This window comes from Manis javanica, chromosome 11 (assembly GCF_040802235.1).
Source record: "Manis javanica isolate MJ-LG chromosome 11, MJ_LKY, whole genome shotgun sequence".
Classification (NCBI taxonomy): Eukaryota; Metazoa; Chordata; class Mammalia; order Pholidota; family Manidae; genus Manis; species Manis javanica.
This window is the reverse complement of record NC_133166.1, coordinates 29,767,968-29,793,796: the sequence shown is the minus strand read 5'-3', so window position 1 is coordinate 29,793,796 and position 25,829 is coordinate 29,767,968. Positions and strand designations below refer to the sequence as shown.

The 25,829-nt window shown below is 43.9% G+C and overlaps 1 protein-coding gene across 14 annotated transcripts in view; it reads left to right on the top strand.

Annotated features, from left to right (window-relative positions):
• Positions 1 to 25,829, top strand: part of DENND2B (DENN domain containing 2B) — a 162,749-nt gene that overhangs the window by 70,184 nt on the left and 66,736 nt on the right. For 2 of the 14 annotated variants that reach the window (XM_073216143.1, XM_073216141.1), the window contains one exon: positions 16,715 to 16,790. The exons of 11 other annotated variants lie outside the window; for them this stretch is intronic. In XM_073216143.1, coding sequence (XP_073072244.1) covers positions 16,741 to 16,790 — 50 coding nt within the window. In that variant the 5' untranslated portion in view covers positions 16,715 to 16,740. Of the gene's footprint in view, positions 1 to 7,449; positions 7,633 to 16,714; positions 16,791 to 25,829 lie in introns of those variants that run through there. One more of the 14 variants, XM_073216150.1, reaches the window with a different exon arrangement.

Below are 25,829 nucleotides of genomic sequence, written 5' to 3'. Positions count from 1 at the left end.
AAACTCTTAGAAGAAAACATAGGCAAAACTTTCTTGAATATAAACATGAACAACTTCTTCATGAACGTATCTCCACAGGCAAGGGAAACAAAAGCAAAAATGAACAAGTGGGACTTTATCAAACTAAAAAGCTCTGTTCAGCAAAGGACACCATCAGTAGAACAAAAAGGCATCCTACAGTATGAGAGAATATATTTATAATTGACATATCCAATAAGGGGTTAACACCCAAAATGTACAAAGAGCTCACGCACCTCAACAAACACAAAGCAAATAATCCAACTAAAAAAATGGGCAGAGGATCTGAACAGACATTTCTCCAAAGAAGAAATTCAGATGGCCAACAGGTACATGAAAAGATGCTCCACATTACTAATCATCAGAGAAATGCAAATTAAAACCACAGTGAGATATCAATTCACACCAGTTAGGATGGCCACCATCCAAAAGACAAACAACAAATGTTTGCAAGGATATGGAGAAAGGGGAACCCTCCTACACTGCTGGTGGTAATGTAAATTAGTTCAACCATTGTGGAAAGCAGTATGGAGGTTCCTCAAAAAACTGAAAATATAAATAACATTTGACCCAGGAATTCCACTCCTAGTAATTTACCCTAAGAATGCAGGAGCCCAGTTTGAAAAAGACATATGCACCCCTATGTTTATCACAGCACTATTTACTATAGCCAAGAAATGGAAGCAGCCTAAGTGTCCATCAGTGGATGAATGGATTAAGAAGAGGTGGTACATATACACAATGGAATATTATTCAGCCATAAGAAGAAACAAATCCTACCATTTGCAGCCACATGGATGGAGCTAGAGGGTATTGTGCTCAGTGGAATAAGCCAAATGGAGAAAGACAAGTATCAAATGATTTCACTCATATGTGGAGTATAAGAACAAAGAAAAAGCTGAAGGAACAAAACAGCAGCAGACTCACAGAACCCAAGAATTGACTAACAGTTACCGAAGATAAAGGGACTGGGGAGGATGGGTGGGAAGGGAGGGATAAGGGGGAAAAGGGCATTACGATTAGCACACATAATGTGGGGGGAGGGCATGGGGGAGGCAGTATAGCACGGAGAAGTCAAGTAGTGATTCTATAGCATCTTACTATGCTGATGGACAGTGACTGTAATGGAGTATGTAGTGGGGACTTGATAATGGAGGGAATCTAGTAACCACAATGTTGCTCATGTGATTGTATATTAATGATACCAAAGAATAAAATAAATAAATAAATAAATAAATAAAGTACTTAGCTTAGTTTCTAGCACAGATGTGCTCTCAGTAGGTGTTACCTGCTGCTGCTGTTAGAGATTCTTCCTCCTGTAACTCTGCCTGCACAGAGCAGTAGAAGGAGATGGGGCCTGGTATGTACAGGTCTGAGCATTAGTTGTGGCTCTACCTATGACTTGATGAGTGAGCTTGGCAAGGTCACTAGGCTTCTTTAAGCTTATAGGAAACAAGAAACTCTGTTTCCTCTTATAGAAAGGGGGAGGATTGAATTGAAGGTATTCGTGGACATTTGGACTTGACTCTTTAAATGTGTTGTCTTTCCAACTAGAACCTCTGAAGTCCTATGAAATTAAGTATAATATTTTATATGTTTTTATATGCCCACTGGCCAGCATATATAGTTTATGATTCAATATTTGAGTGACTTTTTTAAAAAAAACCTATCAGCTGGATTCTAGGAGGCATTTTGACTTGGTTCTCATGGCTTGTTGACTGGGAAGTTGTTCTTAGACACACAAGGTTTGGTTGCAACAACTTGCAAAGAGGCTCCAGTCCTTACTGAGTAAGCTAGAAAGTCTACCAGATCAGTAAGAAAGGAGGTGTGTTTCACTTGGTGCCTCTGGGAAAATTTGGGTCCACAGATGTTTGGGGTACTAATATGTTCTGCTATATGGACTTGGACCAGCTCTGTGAATAAATAATGCCGTCACTGTTTCCTTCTCTCAGTGGAGAAAAATGGCAATGTTTTCTGGCTGATCCTCTTTCCTTTGGAGTGAGCCAGTTGTGCTCAAAGACAAACCTGGGTGTTAGGAGAAAAGCCATCCAGTGAAAGTGATGTTTAGAGCCTGGGCTCTGGGGTCAGACTATGGGCATTCAAATTCTGGCTCCGCCATTTAATAGCTCTGCAACCTTGGATGAGCTGCTTAGCCTGGCCATGCCCCAGTTCCTTTTCTGTAAGATGAAGGCAATAAGAGTGCTATTTCATAGGGTTGTGGTGAGGCCTGAATATCAAGTGCTTAGAATGGTGTCTTCTATCGCTGAATGAAATGTAAGCAATTATTGTTAATATTATTATTCCCTTTTAAGTCAAGAAGAGTTGGTTTCTGAGTGGCTATCCTGTCCAGTTTGTTCTGCTGAGCACTGTGAGGTGATATCCCCTTCTTCTGTGTCTTGGCAGACAACGGGTATCAGCAAAGCAGTAATAAGTTTCCTTTGATCAGCCCGTAGATCATAGCCCTTATAGCTTTCTTCTGTAAAGAAATACATAAACCAGAGGGGGAATATGACTGAACCAAAGGAGCATCTAGGGTGAAAGGACCCTCTCTGATGAGTACTGCATGTTAAATGGCACTGGCTAGGGACATGGCAGAACCCTGAGTAAAAGAGCAAGGTGGGAAGTGGGCTGAGAGAGAGTGTAAACTCGGAGACAGAGGGCTAGGTAATGCAGAGTGGTGAGTATCTCTCGCAAGTTGTTGTGGCTCAGACAGTAAGCTCTATGAAGAAGCTCCTGGGACTTTATCTTCCCAAGAGACATTTTGACTCCACAGCCCCAGGTGAGACTTCCCCCAGTGATCCCAGACCATGCTCCCAGAGGAGATGGACTGGGATGGGGAGATTCTAATCTGTTCTAAAGAGAATGTGTAGCATGAGTAGTTTGGTGCATCTTATCTACAAGTGTAATTATAAAGAGATTTCCTTTTCCAACTGAAAGAAACAGGAACTTTTGCTGCCAAATTTAGCAGTGTGTTTTAAGTCCTTCAAATCTCCTTTGAGTGCTACCAAAGCTTTCAGCTTTGTTGTTATCTCTTGTTGAAATGTAGCCTGGAAAGGTCATATCAACAGTGCCAATTTATGGGCCTGCTGAACCCAGGCAGGCCCGGGGCAGAATGGGGAGTTCCTGGGAGTAGGTGCTTCATGAATTTTCCCTTTGAGTGAGGTTGTTTATAATTTAAAGTTCCTTTGGCTTTAGAAGACCAAACTGCAGATTAGGGGCAAACATTTTATTTCCTCTGCAGTTTGGCTTCTGTGGGCTCCCTTGGGCAGGAGCTCAGACCCTCCAGGAACAGCTTTACAATTGGGAGAGGCCCAGCCTTTTGGTGTTCACAGCTACCAAAACTGCGCTCACCACTCCTTACTGAAGGTGGCACAGAGTTTTGCTAGTATCTCCTACCCCATTCCGTTTTCAGCAAGTCTTGACCTACTAGGTGTTCTGAAGGAGTGATTAAAAGAGGTGAAGACCACAAGCATAGAAACCACACATGGACCTTTGTACTCATTTGTAAAGATCTGAGTGAGGATAAGAAGGTCAGCTGAATGTGTGTATATACTTTATTATTGGCAAAATGGGTGCAGATGGGGAGAGGAGATGAGAGAACTTGACTGATTCAGCAGCTATAAAGAAATATAGTGCTTGGGCGCAACAGGAAAATACCTGGGACAGCTGAGATGAGCTTGGCAGTGGCAGTGACCTTGGTTTGCAGCCTGTGACTTGACTAACTCAGCTGCTGTGGTCAGAGAATTGAAGCTTTGGAATCTAGAAAGGAAAGGGCGCATTCAAGTTCCTTCTTTTGGTTGCCTCCCTCTCGTCCCCCTGATTAACTCACCGCTTTGGGTTCAGACATACATGGAAAGACTGCCAGGTAAACTACTAGTTTGGAAATGGAATGGGCAACGCTTTCCTCCCTGGGCCCATCTCCGTGGGTTTGAGTCATCACCATTGCGTTCCAGCTGCTCTGGGAGAGCCAACTGTGTGGGTGCTGCTGGTCAGAAGGGTGGGGGGTTTGCCAGCTCTAAGTAAGTTCCCAATGGCAAGCGGCAGAATCAAGTTAAAAAGAAAACAATAAGGAATAACTGGAAAGTTTTGTTTTATTTAAATCTCAATAAATGGAAGTAGAAAACCTTTTTCTCATCTCAGAACGTATGTCTGGTAAACCCAGGTAGGTTTCAAAAGCAGTGCTCTCCAGACTTCTTCTCACTTGACAGACACCCAAGGTCAGATGTCTGCATTGCTTTTGCTGGAAGAAGCTAAACCTTGGGAAGCTGCAGAAACTAAAGGAGAAAACCACAGAGTTATGTGTGTTTTACTACAATAAGAAACACTGGTATGAAGCAAAAAGGAAAGCCATGGAGAATGCACCCCCCGACATCTTCTCGGCCCAAGGGCGGCTGGTGTTTAGTCGGGGTGCATGTGGGCATTATCTGTTTGTGTTCCCCAAAGGCTTATTTCTCCTCATCTTTTTCTCTTTTTACTTCACAGTCTTTCCCTGAGAGCCCATCTTCTGCCTCCAGGTAGTTGGAGAAAGGGAGCATATGGGTCCAACTCTGCCTCTCTTTATTTATTTATTTAGTATCTATGTATCGAGTATGCATTCTGTTCTAGGCACTATTTCATATAATGGGGGTGTAGCCATAACTAAGACAGAAAAGTCCTGTGTCATGGAACTTAAAGCATTGCTGGGGGAGCAGTCAGGAAACAGGTAAGCAACGCAGTAAATGAGCCAAAGATAGTGATATGAACTGTGAAGGACATACTGGCAAAACCAAAGAGCAAGAGAAGTGGGAACTCGAAAGCTGTTTTCAAAAGAGATGTTAGAGAAGGCCTCTCTGAGAATATGACATTTGACCTGCAAGTTCAAGCACAAGAAGAAGCTGTGAATGTGTAGATTTGGGGCAGGAACATTCCTTGGAGAGGGAACAGCCCAGGCAGAGCCCCTGAGGTGGGAAGGATCTGGGCATGTTGAAAGAGCATAGAGAAAGTCATGTCGTTGGAATACAGGGAGCCTGTGGATGTAGGGGCGTATGTAAGGTGCTGGCAGAGGCTGGTTCAGGTAGAGTCCCCTGGCCATAGTAAGGAATTTGGAGAACCAATATGAGTGGTATGTATTTTAGGTCTGTGGCATGATTAGGGAGAAGGTGTCAAAATTTGAGAGGGATGGTGGCTAAGAGAAACACTGAATTTGAGAAGAATCAAGAAAAAGAATATGGGGAAAGAGAGGGGATCTGGAGTGGGGATAGGCACATAATTAGCTAAAGGATGTTGAATAAATATAATTAAATCCTATATAATTCTTGGGATCAAGCAATATATGTTTAAAAAATTTCTGTAGATTTCAGGTTTGTGGTATGTCATTAGTGGAATGCTTACTCTATTCCAGGCATTGTGTTATACTAGGCATTTTCACTTGCATCATTTTAGTAAATTCTCACAATAATCTCTGAGTAAAGTTGTTGATGTTCTGGTGAGGGACTCAGAGTGGCTAATGGGATTAAAATCCAGATATAAGTTTGTAAAATTCCAAAGGATGTGCTCCTTCTCTACGCCCACTCTGACTGGTGTACCAAATGCACCTTCTATTAGTTGCCTGAAATATGGACTGAGTGTTTTCTTTTTCCTTAATTATGGGTCGCTTACTGTCCTGTTCTCCTTTCTGTATGTTAGGAACCAGAGTAGATTTGGATGTTTGTAGAGTTGAATGAAGTTTTTTTTAAGCTTTCTCTGAAAGAAGTTAAACACCAGTCTGTATAAAATAAACTGGTAAGGGTTGGAGAGCAGGGGTGCCAAGACTTGGAGACAGATAACCGGAAATACCTCTCTCTATCTGGGTAGGAAGAATGATGGTCTGCATCATTGATTCTTCACAGATAGTTTGGTGTCTTAGGGTTCCTCCAATTGTATAGTGAGAAGTTGGAATTTATTTTTGAAAAACTTATGTAATTTGTTAGTAAACTAGCATTTGTCAATGAATGCTGATTTCTTAGTTTGTTAGAAATGTTTGAGGAAAGAAAATTATCTGGCTACAACTTTTACTTGCTGGAAATTGAATATTGACTAGTCTCTGTTGATGGATACTTCTGTTTTGATGTACTGATCCTGTTTGGATTCTGTAAATTAAGGGTCAGGGTTCAGAAATGAAAGTGTGTGAGGTGTTGTGTAAACTCCTATTTCTCAGTGTTTATGAGATCTGTGTTTAGCCTAGTCAGCTGTCTTAGATGGAATAGTTTGTGAAGGACAGAGAACAGTGAGATTGAATTTCAGACTTTGCATAGATTCCTGACACACAGAGGAATTTCTTTTGTAAGTAATGGGATTCTGCTTTCCTGTCTGCCCTATCCCTGTCTGTTTTAGTAACTACTTTGCTTCTAAAGGAAAAGATACATGGTTAGGAAAGATTCCTTTAGACAGTGTTTTTGTTTTTTAGCACTGATCCACTGAGCAGACATTATTAGGTGGTCACCTATCATGGGACATACAGATGAGTTAGGGGGTGAGGCTAACAAGATTGGGTGAGGTCAGATCTTGAAGGATTTGAACCCTCTGGGAACTGGGGAATCATTTTTCCTCTGAAAACACGGAAAGAACACATTGGATTTGGTTAGTAAAAAGGAAACCTCTAAGACCATGTGGAAGATAGAACTGGAGTGGGAGGAAACTTGTCAGCCTTATTAGGTGTAACTAGAGAGGTGGTATTTAGTTCCTCAAAATCCACTCGAAGCAGAATATAAGGGAAGTCTCAGGGGTCTGAACTCCAGGTTGCAGAGCTCTCTGGAACCTTAGAGCAGACTTGAGCATGCCCCAAACTTGCCTGGAGAGCCTGTTTCCGATTCAGTAGGTCTGAAGTGAGGCTTGAGAGTTTGCATTTTTACCAGGTTTCTAAGTGCTTACTGCTGTTGCTGGTTGGAAACCACTGCTTAAGAGACTCAGCAGCTGAGATTCAAAAAAAGGGTGTAAGGGTCACATGTCATCTGGTATGCCGTCTTTCATTAACCTAGAATTTCATGTCTGTACTTCAGAATATCTTGGGTGGCTTACCCTGTAGCATCAACAGAGCCTCGTAAAGGTCCATACCCTCAGTCCCAGTGATTCATCTCACGGTATCCATATCACTTTTGGATGAGGTTTCCAGCTGCGTGCTTGTCTCTAACAGCTGTTTGACTGATTTTTGGAAAATGCCCATCCTGGGCATGTGATTCTATTAGGCCAGGTGACTTTTCAGCTGGGTAAGCTCCCCCTGCCCTTCAGCACAGCCTCCTGGTTGGCAGGACTGATGTTGAGGCACTGCAGGCAGGCTCCATGTTGAGTGTGTTTTGTTGATTAGCCAGGTTTACACAGGACGTGCCTGGGGGATTATCTATTTAGTCTAGGAGTTGAATTTCAAGGGCAAAGTCCACTGTTGGCAGCTGATAGGCTGAGAACTCCTGGAGGAGAGGATTTCACTTGGCTTTCACTTAGCCAGGCCTCAGTGTTTCTTCCCACAGGGGTCAGGTTTTGTCCTTGTCTGCAGCCCAAGGAGGTACCTTCGGGATGCTCCTCCCAGAGCAGCATGGCTTCAGGCGTGGCCCCTCGGTACTGACTTCAGGACCTGTGGCTTTAGGGGAGACACTTGAGTTGGTAAATACAAGCTGCCTTCTCTTCCTTGGTGTTCTCCTTTCTTGAATCCTTGTCTGTGCTTATTTCTCCCCTTGGGGGAGGGTCTTCATTTCTCCTTGTGCTCACTGACTCTTTGAGGTTCCCCTTTTCTTAGCTTCTGTCATTAGTTCAGCACAATCATAGCCTTCTGTTTCAGTGTGGGAAGTGATATTAAAGGTTACTTGGTCTAGCACTGCCCACCCTTTTTGGTATCCTGGCACACACAGAAAATAATAATTTTTGTAAGGTGCACGGATAAAGTGAAGTGGGTCCTGGTAGCACTGAGCTACAGTGCTGCCCCAGGGCTTGAAGGGGTCATTGTCTACATGGCTGTACCCATTCTTGGCATACCAGGTGGGAACTCCGATCCAGTCCCAGGTACGTCAGACGTTAGAGGTGAGAACAGCATCCATGGTGGCAGAGCTAGAATGGGGACTCAGGTCTTTTCACTTATGCTGATTTAGGGTCTTGTACACACAACACAATTACTGTATTGTAGTATGTAAGACTTATGTGTGAATCTCCGCAGGCTAATTTTTGTATCAATAACTGCTGCAAACCCATGCCCCCAGAAATATAATCATCGTTAACGGTTGGATGCCAGTGGATTTTTTTCTACAGTACATTTATACATATGCATTTATTTAATTTTTACAAAAAAAATTATATGCTAATCAAAAAATGTAAAAGAAAAGTGTTGGTGAGGATGTAGAGAAATTAGAGCCCTCATACATTGCTGGCAGGAGTGTAAATGGTGCAGCTGTTATGCAACCAAATTGTTTTGGTTCCTCAAAAAACTAAAACTTGCAATTATGATCCTGCAATTCCACTCCTAGGTATAAACCTAAGGACTCAGATGCTTGTCTGCCAGTATTCATGGCAGCATTATTAACAGTAGCCAAAACAAGGAAACAACCCAAATGTTCATCCACAAATGAATGAATAAACAAAATGTGGTATATTGGTGCAGTGGAATATTATTCAGCCATAAAAGGGATGAAGTTCTGATACCTGCTACAACATGGATGGACCTTGAAACCATTGTGCTAAGTGAAATACACCAGACCTAAAAGAACAAATATTGTATGATTCTGCTTATATGAAATATCTGTTACAGGCAAATTCATAGAGACAGAAAGTAGATTAGCGGTTATCCAGGGCTGCTTGGGTGGAGAAGGGAAGAATGGGGTACAGAGGTGATGCTTAATGGATACAGAGGTGATGAGATGGTTTTGGAAGTAGATAGTATGATAGTTGTACAACATTGGGAATGTATTTAATGCCGCAGAATTGTAAACTTAAAAATACCTAAAATGGCAAATTTTATATGTATTTTACTACAATAAGAAGAAAAAAAAAGGTTATACTCTACTGAAAATTATCTCATTTGATAATTTACCTAGGGCTGTTTTTCCATGTCAGTACATTACTTTTAACAGCAGCATTGTGTTTTTTCAGATGGATGTATCATAATTTATTGAGCCAAGTCCCTATTGAAGGACATTTGAGTTGTTCCCAGTGTTTTCCTTTTATAAACAGGGCAGCAATGAACAGCAGTATACAGCTGCCCTTGCCCAAGTGTTCTAGTACTTGGATTACCTTAGGCAGAATTCCTGGAAGGGAAAATTTGCAGATCAAAGGGTATGCTCATGTAAAATGTTAGTAAGTATTGCTAAACTGCTCTCCAAAGAAGTTGCATCAGTTACTTCTCATCAGCAGGATATAAAGGTTCCTGTTGCCACCACACCCCTGCCAACATGGGTGTTACAAATAGTTTTAATATTTGCCAATCTGATAGGTAAAAAAGGATTTCTTATTGTTGCTTTATTTAGGATTTCTTCAACTATTAATAAAATTGAATATCTTCTATGGTCACTGGCAGCTGTACTTATGTGAATTTTCTATTAAGATATTTTGTTCATTTTTCTGTTTGGTCACTGTTTTCTCTCATAGATTTCTAAGAACTTTTTCATATATTTTCCATTGGAACTTTTTTCATATGTTTTGCTGGTATGTTTTTCTCCAGTTTGTTTGTTCTTAATTTTTGACCTCATTTATGCTAATTATTTGCCTTTCATGTTTTAAATTTTTATGTAGGCAAATGTACAGTATTTTCCTTCTTGGCTTTTAAGTTGAATTTTGTGTCATACTTTGAGAAATTTTCATCACTCATCAGAACTATAAAAATAATCTTTTTTTCCTAGTGTTTTTATGGTTCCAATATTTACATTTAAGCTGTAATTAAGTTTGTAGTAAGGTGTTAATAGAAATTAAATTTTATCGATAAAAAACCTAAAATAACCTTTTCCTGGTAAGTTTGCTCTTTATTTAAAATTTTAAACTTCTGTTTACTTTAGTGTTTTTTTGTGAGTGAGGCTACCTACATTCAAATTCTTATAATATTTCTAATTTAGTATGTACCATAAACATTAAAAACATTTTCTGCAACATTTAGAGAGGAACATTTTTTTGTTCAGTTTACCAAACCAGAAAAGACATTTTGTAGTAAGAGAGACAGATCAGGAAATTGTGCCCAAGTCTTCTGATTCCCAATCCTGCTTTTTGTTTGTTTCCTATTATCCTTACTTGATACGTCCATATTCCTTCTCCGATTGGGGATAATTGCATTATTCCCCATTTGAAAAACTTTAAAGTGAATCCTATATGAAATTGTGTTTGACACTCTAGACTTAGATTGTGTGACATAAAAGCCTGTCTCTTAAACTGAACTTGGTTTAGTGAACTCAGTCTAGCTGAGGTGGGAACAGGGTGGCAATTTCAAGTTAAAGAGGCATAGTTTGGTGCTAAGGAGATCCAAGTGCCAAAGTCTGTGGAGGGATGCTCAGACCTGGGAGGGTGTAACTCTTGGGGAGGGGGGCATAGGAAGAAGTGTGAAGAAATTTGGCTGCTGAGAAGACGGATTAAGGAAGATTTTTGAAGTGAGAATGAAGAGGAATAATGCTTATTGAGGACCAACTTGTGTCCTGGATACTAAACTGGTAGGCCCCACCTAATTGTATGTTAAATGTCAGCTTTTAGTGCTGGGTCAATCAAGGGTTACTGCTTCTGAGGATCTTGAACCCAGAAGAGAAGCCATATTCAAGGGTCAGAGTAAGTAAAATCCTGGAGCCAAAAGTTAGAGTTTTAGGGTCTGAAGGAGAATGCAGCATTGACCAGGCATCATGCAGGAGCTTAGGTGGAAATGTTTTTAGTGGAAATAGGCTAAATAAGGAAGCAGAAGGAAAAACTGCTTCAGATCAGCAAATGTTCATTTGGTCCCTGCAGGACCAGCTACGTACAGACATATAATCCCTAACTGCCAGGAACCTGATAATTTAATGGACATGACATACACAAGGTCAGTACACTTTAGTGTGATTTCTGCTGCTGTGCAGCTCGCACTGGGAGGAAAGGTTTCACTCACTCATTGGTGGAAAGAGAGTGAGGAAGATGAGGGCAAAGTTTCATAGAGTGACAGTGCTGTTTCAGATTTTGAAGGATAAATAGATTGTTTTTTGTTTTTAAAGTTTGTACCTTTTTTCAGTGAACAAGGCAAGGAGGGGCATTCCAGGTCCTGGAGTCAGAAGCGTGATGCAGTGCATGTGAAGTTAAGTGCACAGAACCTCCATTTGGTCATTTTTGCTGTACTTAGTAGCACAGAGTGAACAGTGTCAAGATGAGGCCAGAAACCGGTCTCAGGGACTAGTTCTTGAAAGCCTGGATCTACCATTTTCCTGCCTTATACCAAATCACCCCAAAACATAGGGGGTGTTTAAGAAAAAATAATTTTATTATTATCTCTCCGGGTTTTGGGGTCTTCTTATGTAGTTTTAGAGAGCCAGTGGCTGGGGCTGGAATCATCAGAGGGCTCGCTTACGCCATCCAGGTGCATTGCCTGAGCTGAGAAAATGCAAGTGCCTGGGGCTCCTCAGCTCTGCTGCTCACTCCACGGGCCACTCCTCCAGTTACCACTCCTGTGGCCCCGTTAGTGTGGTGTTCCCTGGGGTAGCCAGTTCTTACCAGGTGGCTCAGGGCTTGAGGGACTGGCAAAGGTTCCATGGCCTTTATCTAACTTGGAAGTTAAGCCTCATGTTCTGTTCCTTGAGGTAGTTATGGGGGCTCTCCTGGTTCAAGGAGAGGAGTATCAAACAGTTTGCAAACTTGTTTTGAATCACCACAATCATACAGAGCAACTTGAAATGTTGTAGGGCAGTTTTTCCCAGACTTAATTCATTACTTACCATCTTCATACTGTGGCCTCTTAATATCTGAATTGTTATTTACATAATGTTTAAATCAGCTCACTTTCAAACTTAAATTGATTTTAAAAGGATATGTTATCTCACTTTCTTAAAGTAGAAAAATCGTTGCTACTTGCCATACACAGGAGATGAGATAACATTTAAATACCATGAAAACAAATAATAATGTTTAAAAATTTTAGCCAGATACTGCTGCCTATGAAAGTCTTCTTTCTCAAGACATCAAGTGTTGGAGAGAGAAAGACAGCAGCAGGTGGAGATTTTCTTCTTCATCAAGTGAGTGGTTTAAAAGAATTAAGAAGTGAATGTTTTGATTGCCTTGTGATTTCATGGCACTTAATGCTGCATAGTCCTCACCACATTTTAGGGAACAGGGCTGTGGGCAGTGGAGCTGCTAAAGGAAGTTGAGCACTGGAATGATATGGGTAAATTTGCATTTTAGCAAGATTGCTTTGGCTGAAGTGTAGAGGATATATTTGAAGGAAGTAAAACTGGGAGCAAGGACATGGTTTCAGGAGATGATTGCGGTAAGGCAAGCAATTGATAATAAATTGAGTGAAAGAGTGGTAGAGGGGTGGAGGAGGTGAGTATAAGACATGACAGAGGTAGAATTTGCAGGACTTGGTGATAGCCTGAACTAGAGTAAGAAGGAGAATAAAAAGTCACTGATGAATTGTAGATGACACCTGGGGCACTTTGTGGACGAAGTACCCAGCGGAAGTGTTTTATTAGAGGTAGAGTGGAAAATGACGAGTTCGGTTTTAGGCATTCCTTTTCCTTGAATTTTTTAACATGAATTCACTTGCCACTTATTGAATCTGTCTGATTATTTCTTTGGGGTATTGTTTAGGTTCTTCCTCTCTCCCCTGCATTTTTCTGTAAAGTGCATATTAAATATAGAGGCATAATTAGATCTAGGTTAAGCTTTTTTGGCAGGGGGACTCCTTTATAAATGATGCAGTGGATCAGAAGCACATAATGTCTGGTTCTCCCACTATAATTGACGCTAAATTTGGTCACTGCTTACAGTAGAGCCGGCCAAATTTCTCCATTGTGAAATTATAGTTTTCATTTTATAACCAGCAGATAATCTGCGGGTGACCTTTGGCACTGTTCCCCATCAATCTTTCACTTAAGTGGTTTTATTTTTTAAACATTTTATTATGGAAAATGTCAAATGTACACAAAAGTAGAGAGAACAGAAGACGAATGCTCCAAAATCCATCGTCCCACTTCAGCTGTTACCAACATGTGAACTAGCTTGTTTTTTTTGTTTAAAAATTTTTTTTTATTTTGATATCATTAATGTACAGTTACTTGAACAACATTATGGTTAGTAGACTCCCCCCATTATCAAGTCCCCCCCACATACCCCACTACAGTCACTTGGACTAGCTTGTTATATCTCTATCCTTATCCACTATCGCTCCTTCTCCCTTGGATTTTTGGAAGCAAATTCCCGGCATCATACCATTTTATCCATAAATATTCAAGACTATATCCCTAAAAAAACCTTTCAGACATGTTTTAGATGTGTTGATTTTTGACTAGCAATTTTAGTTGCCCTCCTGGAGGAACGGAGACTACTGATAAAAGAACTGATGCAGAGTTACCAGTAGGTAGTGTGGAAGGAGAAGGAGCTAGGGATTTGAGAGTGTGGTGGATGGATCATGGATTCCTACCTGGGAATTCACACTGAGAATCCTGCAGTGCTCTGGCCTCACAGTCTCTCAGTCTTTTTAACGCTATACAGACATCATCTTCATTCCTCTTAAGGTACTCAGAGCATGGCCATACCTTTGGCTTCATCACTTGGAGCTGTTCTACTTTCAGGGTACTAAACTCTGAAATCCTGTCTCTTCCCAATCTCCTGAATGTTTATGCCTCCCATTCTTTAACTGCCCTCTCCGGACAGCTGGTTCTCCAGCCCTTCCCTGCTTGTGCAGCTGCTTAGCCACCCTTGGGACTGCCTACCTATTTTCCTCTTCAGCTTGACCCTCCGAAACAAGGATCCCAGTCCTGTATTTGATGACCTGAGTTCCCTTCCTTTCTTATCCTTCCTGTGATCTTCAGTCCTGGTGGACTATGTAATCAGGTTTTTCTGCTATAGTAGATTTCTGAGCACTGCTTCATCTTTCAGAAACACAGTTCCTGACCCATCATTCCTTTCTCAGAAAATTTATATGGTTTCCAGGAGAAAAGATAAGATCCTTAATTTGGCTTTCAAAGCCCTTTTAAGATCTGACATTTCTTTGTCTTTCCAACTCTCCTCCTTGGTGTTCTTCCAGTTAAACTCCCATCAGACTGAACATTTTGCCATTCTTGATGTATCTTCTGCTCTCCTGCTTTTAGAGGTACTGCTTTGCCTACATAGTTTTTCTGCCCAATATTGCCCCTTTATTCTTTTGCTGTTTCATCTGCCAGGTCCAGTGCAAGGGAAACCTTGTCTGTGAAACCTTCCTGCTGCTTCAGTTGGAAGTAATCCCCATGTACCTAAATCCAGAGCATTTCTTCTCTCTAGGGGCACTTAAAATAGTCTTACCTGTATTTGTTAATGTTCATGTGGCTGTTGTATCCATCTTACTAGAATGTAAGCTTTTTGAGTCTGAACCAATGCCTGATGCATTTTAGTGTCTTGACCAGCACTAAGCACAGGAGTTTATGCCTGGTTGGTGTTTGGTTTGTTTTAGTTGAATACACATGTGATTGTAAGTGTGAATGGCTGAAGGAGGGGCTGCTGGTCTGGCTTACCAGAGACTGTGCTTAACATTTCATAACCCTTTCCTGCTCCAGTGAGTAAAGAATCAGAATTAGTTTGACCTGGCCCAGTAGAGGAGTAGATCAAACTCCTGGTGCACATTGCAGCTGGGGGAGCACAAAGCTTGTCCTGTTGTGGGGGCAGAAGCCTTGAGCGCCAAGAGTTCCAGCAGGATGTTTGAGTTTAGGGAGTTGAGCTGGCTACCTTCTGCGCACTGTAGGGGAGAGGGTTTCAAACTAGTTCAGAAAAAGGGAACTTTGAGAATGTGCTTGGCAGAGGGAGAAGCAGCAAGGGATCGGAGAACTCAGTGACCCTGAGGTGAGGGTTCTTTTTCCTCCTCAGGCCATTCTCTTTCCTCCTTGCCTCCCAGGGCTGAGCCTCAGCTGGACGTGGGGAGACACTGTGGGTGTGATGTTTGCCATTCTTCCAGCCCTGGGGCCTCGAGTCATACGAAGTCTTCATCATAGACAGCCACCTGTGTCATGCTACCCAGCTACTGTTTGTCCTTTAAGGTGTCGCTCACATTTCCTGTTCCACGGAAACCCTGTCCTGTCTTCTTCACTGCCACCCATTGTCCTTTAAAGCACTTTGTCTGTATCTCACATTTGAATTATTTCCTATAGTGTTTTGTTTCCCTAAGTTAGTCTGTGAGCTCCTTGAGTGCAAGCATCACATCTCATGTTTTTGTCTCTCGGTTGAAAACAAAGCAGTGATCAGTAATTACTCTAGATTTTCTTGAGGCACCTGATAGTAGAACTTGAAGGATTATCATAGCAGAAAAACTGAAGATGGGAAACTTAGCCTTGGGCTGGTTCCCCAGAGTCTGGGTCTCGGGAGACAGTGCCTGCTTGTTTACAATCTCCCGTGTACAAGGGAGGAGAGGGGATTTTCTTTTTTTGTGTGACAGATTCAGAGAGGGAGTTTTCTGAACTCTGACTTTGGAAGCTCTGCCTTCTAACAGTAGTCAGCATGCAGGTAGGCGAGGGAATGGGGTGTTGGGAGTGTGGTCTCCTCTCCGGGTAAAGAGGGAGAGCTGAGGAAAGGGACCCCACTCAGCAGGGACCAACTTGGTGAACTGGCACCATACCAGCTCTGCTAGGCACTGTAGGCACACATGGCAGATTGGAGCTTGAAGGCTCCTTTACCAGCCTTCATCCTGAGCTGGAAGCAGGCCTGGGAGCAGCAAGCCAGTTGGCTGACGTGCCCTTTCTGCCTTAAAGTACTTTGTTTCTGTTGCTAACAACAGAGATGGGTAGTATAAATAAAACGCAGACACACAGGCACATAGACACATATGTGGAGACTGAAAATTTGAGTTGGCAGGGGAAGGGCTGAGGTAGAAGGGGGCTGAAAATGGGTAGCTAAGTCTCTGAAGATACTCGTGTGCCCTGGGTCCTCCCACCAGCCTTTGGCGATGGGCCAGCCGTTAGGGGCTGCTGAGCAGAGGAGCCTGGGAAGTCCAGGAGATGATACTTTCCGGATGCCACAGGTTTCAATGACTAGGTGCTTGTTACAGTTGGATGCAAAGCTTTGCTCAGGACACTTCTCTGAAAATGATACTGGTGGTCAGAGTTTGACGGCAGCTTCCTGCCTTCTGTCCTGCCTTGAAGGCTCTGTGCATTGGTCCATTGTAGAGCTCACAGGCGGTATACATTGCTTGTCCTTCCTGTGGTCTTGACCTATCAAAAGCCCTCCAATGTCTGCACACCTAAGCATGTGACTGTTATTTTGGGTAAGCTCCTGGTAGCTGTGAGCTTGCATGTGTGGACTGAGACCCATTCAGCCTCACTGGGAATGGTGGTCTTACTAGCAGGGGGCTGAATAATTAGTGCTGTAAGATTTAACAGCTGTGTCTCGTGAGAGGCGCTTATTCAGACACTTGAGGTTCAGATAGATTGTGATGAGAATGAGTGATGAGGATGACTGGCAGTATCTGTTGCTGGAATAGAAACATGGATGGGTTACCTGTTCTCTCTCCCTTCCTCCCTGGGCCTAAAAGGTATCTAAGATCACATCTGGGGAACATCTTCTGTTTCCAATTCAGGAGGAAAAGCAGAGCTGCCCTGATACATGTTACCTGGAGCTGCTACATTTGCTACTACAGGAGTGCAAGGACCCAGGTACATGTGAATGGGTTACCTGTTTTTATAATTTAGAAGATATGTGAAATTACCCTAGAATAACAGCGATCTGACTCATACTCTGGTCACCTTTCTTGAGTAGAAGAGAAAGGAGTAGGGTTTCTATTAGGGTCTTAGAATTGCACATTACCCTGGAGAGACCTAAAGGTGTTCCCTCCCATGTAAGCACCATCATCTATGCAGCCATGGTGGCACATAGTCTATGCAGTCACGGTGGCATGTAGTCTAGGAGCTCCTGACGAGAGCGTTGGTCTTTTTCTCTCAAATGTGTGAGGCCCTGTGCCTGGTCATTGTTAGGGGTGACTAACCAGGGAAGTTATTGCATGGGGTTGGGCCCGGCCTACCTCTGAAGCTGTAAAACTCCCAAGCAAGGCAGGAGGCAGTGCTGCTCGAGGTGGTCAGAGAGGATGAAGGTTCTTGGAATAGAATATGTCTAAACCACCAAGCCAGGCAGCTTCTTCGAAAGGCTAAAGGAGAGACAAGGTGACTTATCCAACTGAACCTTCTCTCCTGCTCCCACCTGAGCCCCCAGTTGCTGTGAGGTCTGGCTGCTGACTCCACTGCCTGTGCGGTTCAGGTGAGCAGGGGGTTCCTGTTGAAGCTCCCCTCCTCCACTGGTTAGGAATACATGGGACTATGCTGCTTCCCTTACAGTGTCCTCAGTGTCTGGCCCATTGCCTGGCAGAGAGGAAGCACTTGGTCAGTGTTAGTGATTCTAATGGTTTCCCCACCTCAGTTTACAAGGGACCTTTAGAGTTTTGGGATTGAGCCTTGGAGCATAAGATTTGGGCAAGCAGAGAGGAAGGAGAGTCTTCCAGAAATGATTGGAACACAAAAATATGGAGGTAGAAATGGACATTTTGCAGCAGGAGGCATCCTACTGGAGAGAGAAGTGCATTTGTGTGCTTACGTGTCTATGCAAGTCTGTGTGTGTTTGTCTGGAGGGAGGTAAATGGAGGATATGGTGGTAGGGTGGGGGATGGTTGAAGAGGAGAAAGGAAAAGGAGGGAAGACAAGGTTTGACAAGGTTCTGGAGGGACTGGAGGAATCTGAATCTGGTGTGGTTGGCAGTTCAGGAGCCCAGAGGAGACATGGAATTGATGTGCCAGGGTACTTAGTGTGTCATCCCTGAACAGGAAGGACTGGAGATCAAAGGATAAAGGGGAATTAGTAATTATAATAGTGATACTTCACATTTATTTAGTGCCTCTCACAGGCTGGCACTCAGTAAAGTGCCTTATATATAATCAGAGGCCATTGTAATAAACTAAGTGTGAGACGACAGGCTGGAGAAAAACTGTACGGAAGATGACGTAGTTAGCTTCTTCATGTGTGGCTGTATTTGGCTCTTATTTGGTTAAAATAGAAATGGCTCCAAGGACATCTTCTTCCCGGGCTCTGCTTCCCAAAAAGTGTCCTTGAAGCCCCTGGAGCTGGGCCTGTTATCTGGCTCTGCTGAGCTTTTGCATGCTTCTTGCCGGGAACTCATGTCCTTGGGCCTCACTCAGCTGGGGTGTGTCTCCCATCTAGCTATCTGGAAGGTCAGAGAAATGAGAAGCTAGAAAGTGCCCATTAGTGCTTCGAGGGGTTACAACCTGTGAGTGGAATCCTAAGCCTGGGAACCACTTCTCTCACAGGGCTTTTCAAAGTTGGAACGAGCTAATTCTTCCAGCACTGACTACTCCCTTATTTGGACACTAAATTTTCAGGGTGAGGTTGGACTTGTCCTTTGGTGTAGTAGTCTTTTAAAGACCTGGTATCCTTTTGAGTGATTTTCAGAGAGGTGACATGACATCAGAGCCATACTTCTCTTCACCTGACTCTTCCCTTAGCCTCCAGCCCATCCACCTGTAAGACCAGAATGGGACCCTGACCACGCACCTCAGGCTTCACAGGGGGAGAATAGACAGCATACCATGAAGCCCATGCCTCAGTCATGGTGGCCGAGGCTCACAAGTCTGGCTCCAGGGCTTGAGGGCAACATGCCCAGCCTTTGGGCTTATTTCTTGGCTTTGGGAACTTTACTGTGCCCACTGACTTGGTGCATGTGTAGTTTGTCAGCCCAGCTTCGTGTGGGGGCCATGGTGGGGAGTGAGGTGCAGGGAGGGCTGCAGGGGTGGAGTGGGTGGTGTGGGTGGTGTGGTGCTGTGGAGGGTGAAGGTCTGTGGCAACTTCGGGAGCATACTTCTTGCCTGCCCTGCCCACCCCACTGTGGACAGCTGATTGTACCAGAAGTCTGGCTCTGTCAGCTGTCTTCCTTGTGCTTGATCCCAGTGAACCTGAGGAAAGTAAGTCAGCTCATAGCAGTGACTTTGGATGCTACTGGAGGAAGGGAAGGCAGGAAGGAGAACATGTTCCTGACAACAAAGGTGTGCTTTCATGAGTTGGAACTTGCTGTGAGGTGGCCTTCAGCCCTTTGGGCAATTACCGTGGGCTTAAAGAGTAATGCTGTTTGTGGAAGAGGCTGTAAGTCATACAGACAGGGTGGGCTGCAGAGCAGAGGTAGGGCTTCGAACTACTGTTGCCAAGAACCCAGGTGACAGCTGACTGCACTGAGAAACTGCTGCTGCCCAGAAAGAAAGCGCCTTCGGCAGGGTGAGTCTCATGGCCTGCAGGATCTTATGTAATTCACGCAACAGCACCGTGTTTGGGATTGTTATCTCCATCCCATGGGCGAGGGAACTAGAGCTTACAAAGGTTGGGTCACCCATCCCAGCTTCTTGCCTGGTAGAGGCAGAGTTAGAATTTACATCCAAGACCACTCTTTTCCCATTATTCCTTATAAAGGAGACCGTGAAAATCATTAATTTTAATAAACTTTTAGATTTTTGAATGGTTACAGATTTACAGAAGAGTTGCAAAAATAGTACAGAGAGTTCCTGAAGGCCCTGCAAGCTGTTTATTCTTTCCCATGTGCTTCTGGTCCATTTTATGAGGATTTGTTGGGGGTGGGATACACATTTGGCGTAAGGACTTTTTTTTCCAAAGATTCCAACTTGGTGATTTTTCAGCTAGGATTTTGAAAGTCCATCAGAGTGTATTATTTCTTCCCCAGTTCCACTCTGTCTCAGCTCTGCTTTGAGGTCTAGCTTCAGAGTCAGATATCCTACTTGCTGACTCTCTCTATAGAGTCAGATAGCAGCTGAGTTTCAGAGAGTTAGGAAATGCAGGTAGCTGTAGGGAAGATCCTTAGCAGCTTGGCTTCTGGACATTCTTCTGTCTGATGGGGCTGTGATAGGGGAGTGCTAATCATTTTTGCTGGTGTTCCATGGCCAGGAGCCAGAGCCTTCCTGAGGGATCTGGAGCATCTGTGCAGGGAGACTTGCTTGCCTGGATGCTCTCCTGAGTCTGTCTTTGAGTGGCGCAGCGTGGTTCGTGGCTGCTGTTGCTTTGAGCCCAGGTGCAGTCTGCAAGCAGGCAGGCTGGCTGTGGGCAGGGTAAAATCCGTGGGCAGCTGATGTGCTTCATTGTGGGCTCCAGGCACATTCTCCATTTAAGGGAAAGGGGGCTGTGATCTCCTTGGCTCTGGGTGTGAATGGGCTGGCCTTTGCTGGTGTGCTTTTTCAATGAGATCATTTCAGAATTACATTCCTATGTAATTATATGTCACTCAGGATGTGAAGCTGGATTTGTGTAAAAGCACTGGTTCTAAAACTCAGGACTCAGAGTAGGGCAGAAATGAGAATAGGGATAAACAGCTCTTCTTCAGAAGGAGAGCAAGACAGAAGGAGAGAGAAAGCAGTTGTTAAAGGATTTTGCATTTAAAATGGTACACCGTAAGCATACCCTGGGAGTCGAGATTGCCACTCAGCCCCTGGAAAGGCAGATGCGATGTTTGTTGTCCCAGCTGCCTCCCGGCTCCAGGTGTGTGGGCTCACCCACCCATATCTAATTTTCTGTCTCTGTCTCTTTGGTGCGTGCACACACATGCACACACAGGCTGGCAGTATGAGATTATCATATGCTGTATGATTCTGCCTGATATCCCCGTGTAAATGTTGTTTTCTTAGCTTGCTGCCCTCAGACAGTTGTTTTCTAGTCCCTCTGTGCCTCGCTCCCCTTGTGCATCCCACCCTTCCTGCACTTCCATTTGGTGTATCTGGAGGGCAAGGAATATTTTCCTCAGCACCTAGTACAGTGTTTGGTGAGGAGTAGATGCTCATTAAATGATCATTGAAGGAAGAAACTGCATGCAGGATGCATTGGATATGTGGGACAGTTGGGTACTGCAGACAGGGCGGGTCACAAAATGGTGGCTCACGGAGCATAAGTAACATCAGAGGTCAGGAGACTAGAGTCAGACCTGCAGAAAAGGTTGTGTATATGTGTTTGCACATAAGTGTGGAGAAGTTTGTGGCATGGTAAGATACAGTGTCCAGTGAGTTCTGGGTTCCATAGGCAAATTACAGGGATAGGGCCTGGATTCACTCAAGGTTAAAGAAAACTACTTCCTAAGTTATCTTTGCAGAACTGCAGCAGAATGGAGAAAAGCTCTAGATTTGTAATTGAGGATTCTGGATAGTGGTGGTAATGATACTTTTAATAGCAACAACATAATTCTTATTATAGGCCAGACACCTTTTTGTATATTAAATCCATTTATTCTTATAATAAGCCCTTTGATACAGCTACTGTTAATTGCTGACATGAAGAACTGAGGTCACACAGCTATAAAGTAGTCCAGACCTGGTTCTGCACATACTGATTGGGTGGCCTTGGGGTAAGAGAGCCTTCCTGAGCCTGGTCTCCGTCTGTGTAAAATGGTGAAAATACCTGTTGCATTTAACCTCCAGGACTTGTTTGTTGGACTCAAATGAGAGAACATGTGAAAGTGTTTTTGAAAAGTATAAAACATGCTGAAGCACTTGGACCCAGCATTGGGAAGAAGGGGAACTTGCAGAGTAATTGTAGTTTGGATATTGGGCTCATTCTCAGTGTGTGTGGCTCTGAGGGTGGGCCACAGTTGTATTTCACAGCTGCCCTGAGCGGGCTAGTGGCCGTATCTTTTATTATATTTAGAATCAGGCTTTGAGCTGCCATTAATTAATCAAGAAACAAGTTTTTATTGGAGCCAAATGTATGTGTGAAATGTCACTAGGGACCGATTTTTAGGGCTAACCAGCCCTTCCCTCCCAGCTAGGGAAGTAGTGGGAAAGTAGGGTGGTGGGCATTTGCATGGGGGAATAGTGAGGCCATTGCAACTGGTGGCACTGAGGCTGCTTCAGAGAGGAGGCCCATGTCAGCCTCCACAGCCCAGCCACACAGCAGTGGACCTCAGGATTCTGTGGGTTGGTGGCGGTGGCCCATTTTTTCTCAGGTGAGATGTTTGTGGGCATTTTTGATGTAGTCTAATTTTACATTGCTATTGTATTGGTAATGGAGACTGTGTCCAACAGAGTGGTCCATTTTTGTGGACACTGCACCCACAAATGTGCCAACACTTGGGCTTAGGAGTGAGCTGGGGTGAGCCAGGCCACGGATGAGGAAGGAGGGTGAAGGCAATGGAGGGGGGAGAGTCTCTGTGTGAAACCGAGGAGCAGCAGTGTGGCCCATCTCAGGCCTGATGCTAACCAGCATTTTCTGTACCTCCTTAGAGCCAAGCAGTTTCTCTTTGAGGTCTAGGCTCAGAGTGCCTCCAGCCTGATAGTTGCCTGGATTGGCCTTAATGCCCATGTGAATAATTACAGGACACCAAACAGAACCGTGAGTCAGCTACATCCCTCAAAAATGCCTAATTGTAGGCTAAAACATGAAAATATACAAGAGTTTAGATGCATGTCATGCCTCATTACAAAGAGCAACAGCATGAGTCAGATGCGACTTTGGTGGCGTTTAGTATGCTGCGAGCTGCCCGTTAAGCATGCTGGCTGGCCCCGAAGAAGAGCGGAGGCATATTCCCCATGCTTCCCACAGGGAGACTGGGGACTTAGGGCAAGGGGAGAAAATACGTGCTGTGGCCATAGATCATTCTTCATATCTGTACTTACACAGCTAAATGGATGTGATTACCTGAAGGGAGATTTGGTTCCTCTTTGGGAATTGTCTCCAGCACCAGGTTACAAATCACATTAGAAAATGTCACATTTGAGTCTCAGGATACTTGGCGTTTATGAATCTATTTTTGGTTCTAACCACTCTTAACACCCCTGAAGGCTTGTGATGTGTAGTGGTTTATAAATTGTTGACCTCCAAGTTTGAAACGATGCTGTGAGGACTCTGGGAATTGGGGCGCCTTGTTGCAAGTGAGTATTAGTGCCCAACATTGGCATATCTGCTGAGCTCTATAGGCCTCCATTCAGAATTATCCGTGCATTTATGGGGAAGACAAAATGGCTTAGGACAGGACTCTTCAAGTGAGTCTGAGGAGGAGCTTGTGATTCCCCTAAAATGGTAGGCATAAATGTATATTCTTCCAAGTTTTCTGTGTAGGTTCTTGGGGTTTACTAAATACTCAAAGGGCTCCATGACCTCAAAGTGAGTAACAACACTCTACTCCAAACAGTGGAGACTTGGGACAGCCTCAGTATGCATCCCCTTTGATAGCAAGGCGATAGACCATATGTGATAATTACTGCTTATTCGGACCTGAGATAATCTTCTCTAGTTTGCACCTTTTTTTGTCATATGGCTCTGAATGAGTTGGCACCTTTGAAGGATCCAGATTTTCTGTCAGAGAACATTCAAATAACATTCCAAAGTCTCTGAGGGCAATTTCCAAATGGGAATTTCAGAAATATTTTGAGAATGTACTGGAATAAATGTTGAGGCCTAGACTGCTTTGAAGAGGAGAACATCTGGTATATTATGTACTGTTATTGTTAAAAAATCTGTTTCATTATTTGTAGCTATACTCTCATGCCCTCAGCAGTTGGAACCAAGCCTGTAGCAGTGGTACAACCTAGGCAAAGACAACCTTGGAATTATTTCTTTGCAAATTGCCCTGTAGTAACCAAGTTGTCATTCTGATGGTCCCCAGCAGGGTAACTGGCTGAGGCTGATGGGGAAATTTTAAGTTCCTGGAGAGAAGTGAGGGTATCTAAAGTACCTAACGAGATCATACTTACTTGATTTATTGTTTATTAAACAATAACAATAAAGGGAGCCCAGCTTCCCATAGGAGCTGTCCTTTGGTGGTGGGGGTGGGGGTGGGGCTGATACATGTCCAGCTGAGTGCTCCAGTCTGGTCTGATCCAGCACAGCCTGTCTTGGCCTGGGGTCTCACCCCAGCTGGGAGGGCAGCCTTAGCTCCATCTAGATTTCCAGGCTGCTAGGGAGCAGGAGCAGTGGTAGGTGGGGTTTATGTATGGCTTTTAGTGTGTCCTCTTTCCTCTCAGTTTTACATTTTTTAGTCAACTCTAAGAATCAAGGAATCTCAGTATCAGAAGGGACTTTACATACCACCTGTGCTGTCTAAAAGGCAAGGGGCAGGGGGGAGACAGACTAACCTTATCTGCCTCATTCACTGTTGGATTCCCCAGTACCTTAACATAGTATGTGCTGGGGATTCGAAAAATCCTTACCAAATCAGTGAACGCCTGTAAACAACAACTTCAGCCGACTATCGTTATCGCTTCATTTGTTCATTTACTTGACAAATATTAATAAGCTCCTACTATTGCCACTTCCTCTCAGTTCTGGGATGTACTATAGTGAGCAAGAAAGTCCTTGCCCTCGAAAGCATAGTGCATAATTGAGAAGTAAGGAATTAAAAAGAATTTATAGTTTTTAATTGGGATTTAAAAATAAAGAGTCTTCCTCATTTTGGCCATTTTGACCATTTCTCATTGCCTGAGGTCTCTTCTGGGGACCATTGAAACACATCTAATTGCCTTTTCACATGAGAGTGTTTTGGAATTCTCAAGGCAACTATCAGCCTCCCCATCCACAGCCTTCTCTCCTCCAGGGTAAACATTTTCTGTCCCTTTAGTCATTTCTCCTGTGGCGTGCCTCTGAGTGCCCTCTCCATCCTGGTCACTGTCCTCAGGATGCAGTCCAAACTGAGTCTGTCCCTCTGCCAGTGTGGAGTCCAGAACTCAATACAATATCCCAGTTTCCAGGGAACATTCCTGCCCAGAGCCTTTCCTGTTTCAGCTCTTCTCCACTTACTCTGGACCCAAGCAATGGATGATGGGAAGAGACAGTCCTGCACTTGACCAGACCGAGAACATCTTCACAGCTGACTAATCCTGGAATTGAAAACTCCTTTCTTTTGTCCCCTCCTGCTGTTGCTGTCCCCACCCCCACTGCAGTACAGCCTGGCTGCCAGCGACTTGCCTTTCCTTTTCTGAGTCACTGCCCTTCATTACCAGGGAAATCAGCATGAAAAAGCAAATTCCAGTTCTATAACTGTATTCCATTCCAGCCCTTTGTTGTGTCTAAATCCCCACCCCCAACCCAAAATAACAAAAGTTGAGTCTTGTGACATCACAGTAGTTGGCAGTTCTATCAACAGCTGTGATGTCACCAACAGAGGGTTATGATTTCAGAGAATAGAGGGAGGGAGTGTATCAGGCAAGGACCCTCTTGGGAACAAAGGAGTTATTTCCGTACAAATCATCATCCAAAAAGCCCAGTCACCTTCGAGTGATAGGCTGTCAGTGGAAGCCCTCTCCCACATTTCCAGTGCTCCCTCCCCCTGGGGATTAATGGTTTGGTTTGTGGACATTGCCCAAGAATGAGCAAGTGCGTGTGGAAGTCCCCTGCTGGCTGGCTGGCTGGCTTCTGGGCTGGCCTTGGGTTTTATTCATGAGGTTGGTACTGAATAGAGCTTTTCAGGGAAGGAGTTCAGAAGAGAGCCTGACGCAGATGTGCACAGCCTTTCTGCTGGGAGGGGGCTGATGTGCAGCCACATCTCTTCAGGCAGAGGGGCAGCTGTTCTGTCGCTGCTCTGGGAAGCCTGAGTGGGCCATCCATACACCTGAGTCTTCCTGCCCACCCACTTCTGGCTTCTTGACACAGAGACTTAAAAACATCTGCTGTTGATGTGGACTTTTCTCAGATTATGGATTCTTGTGTTTC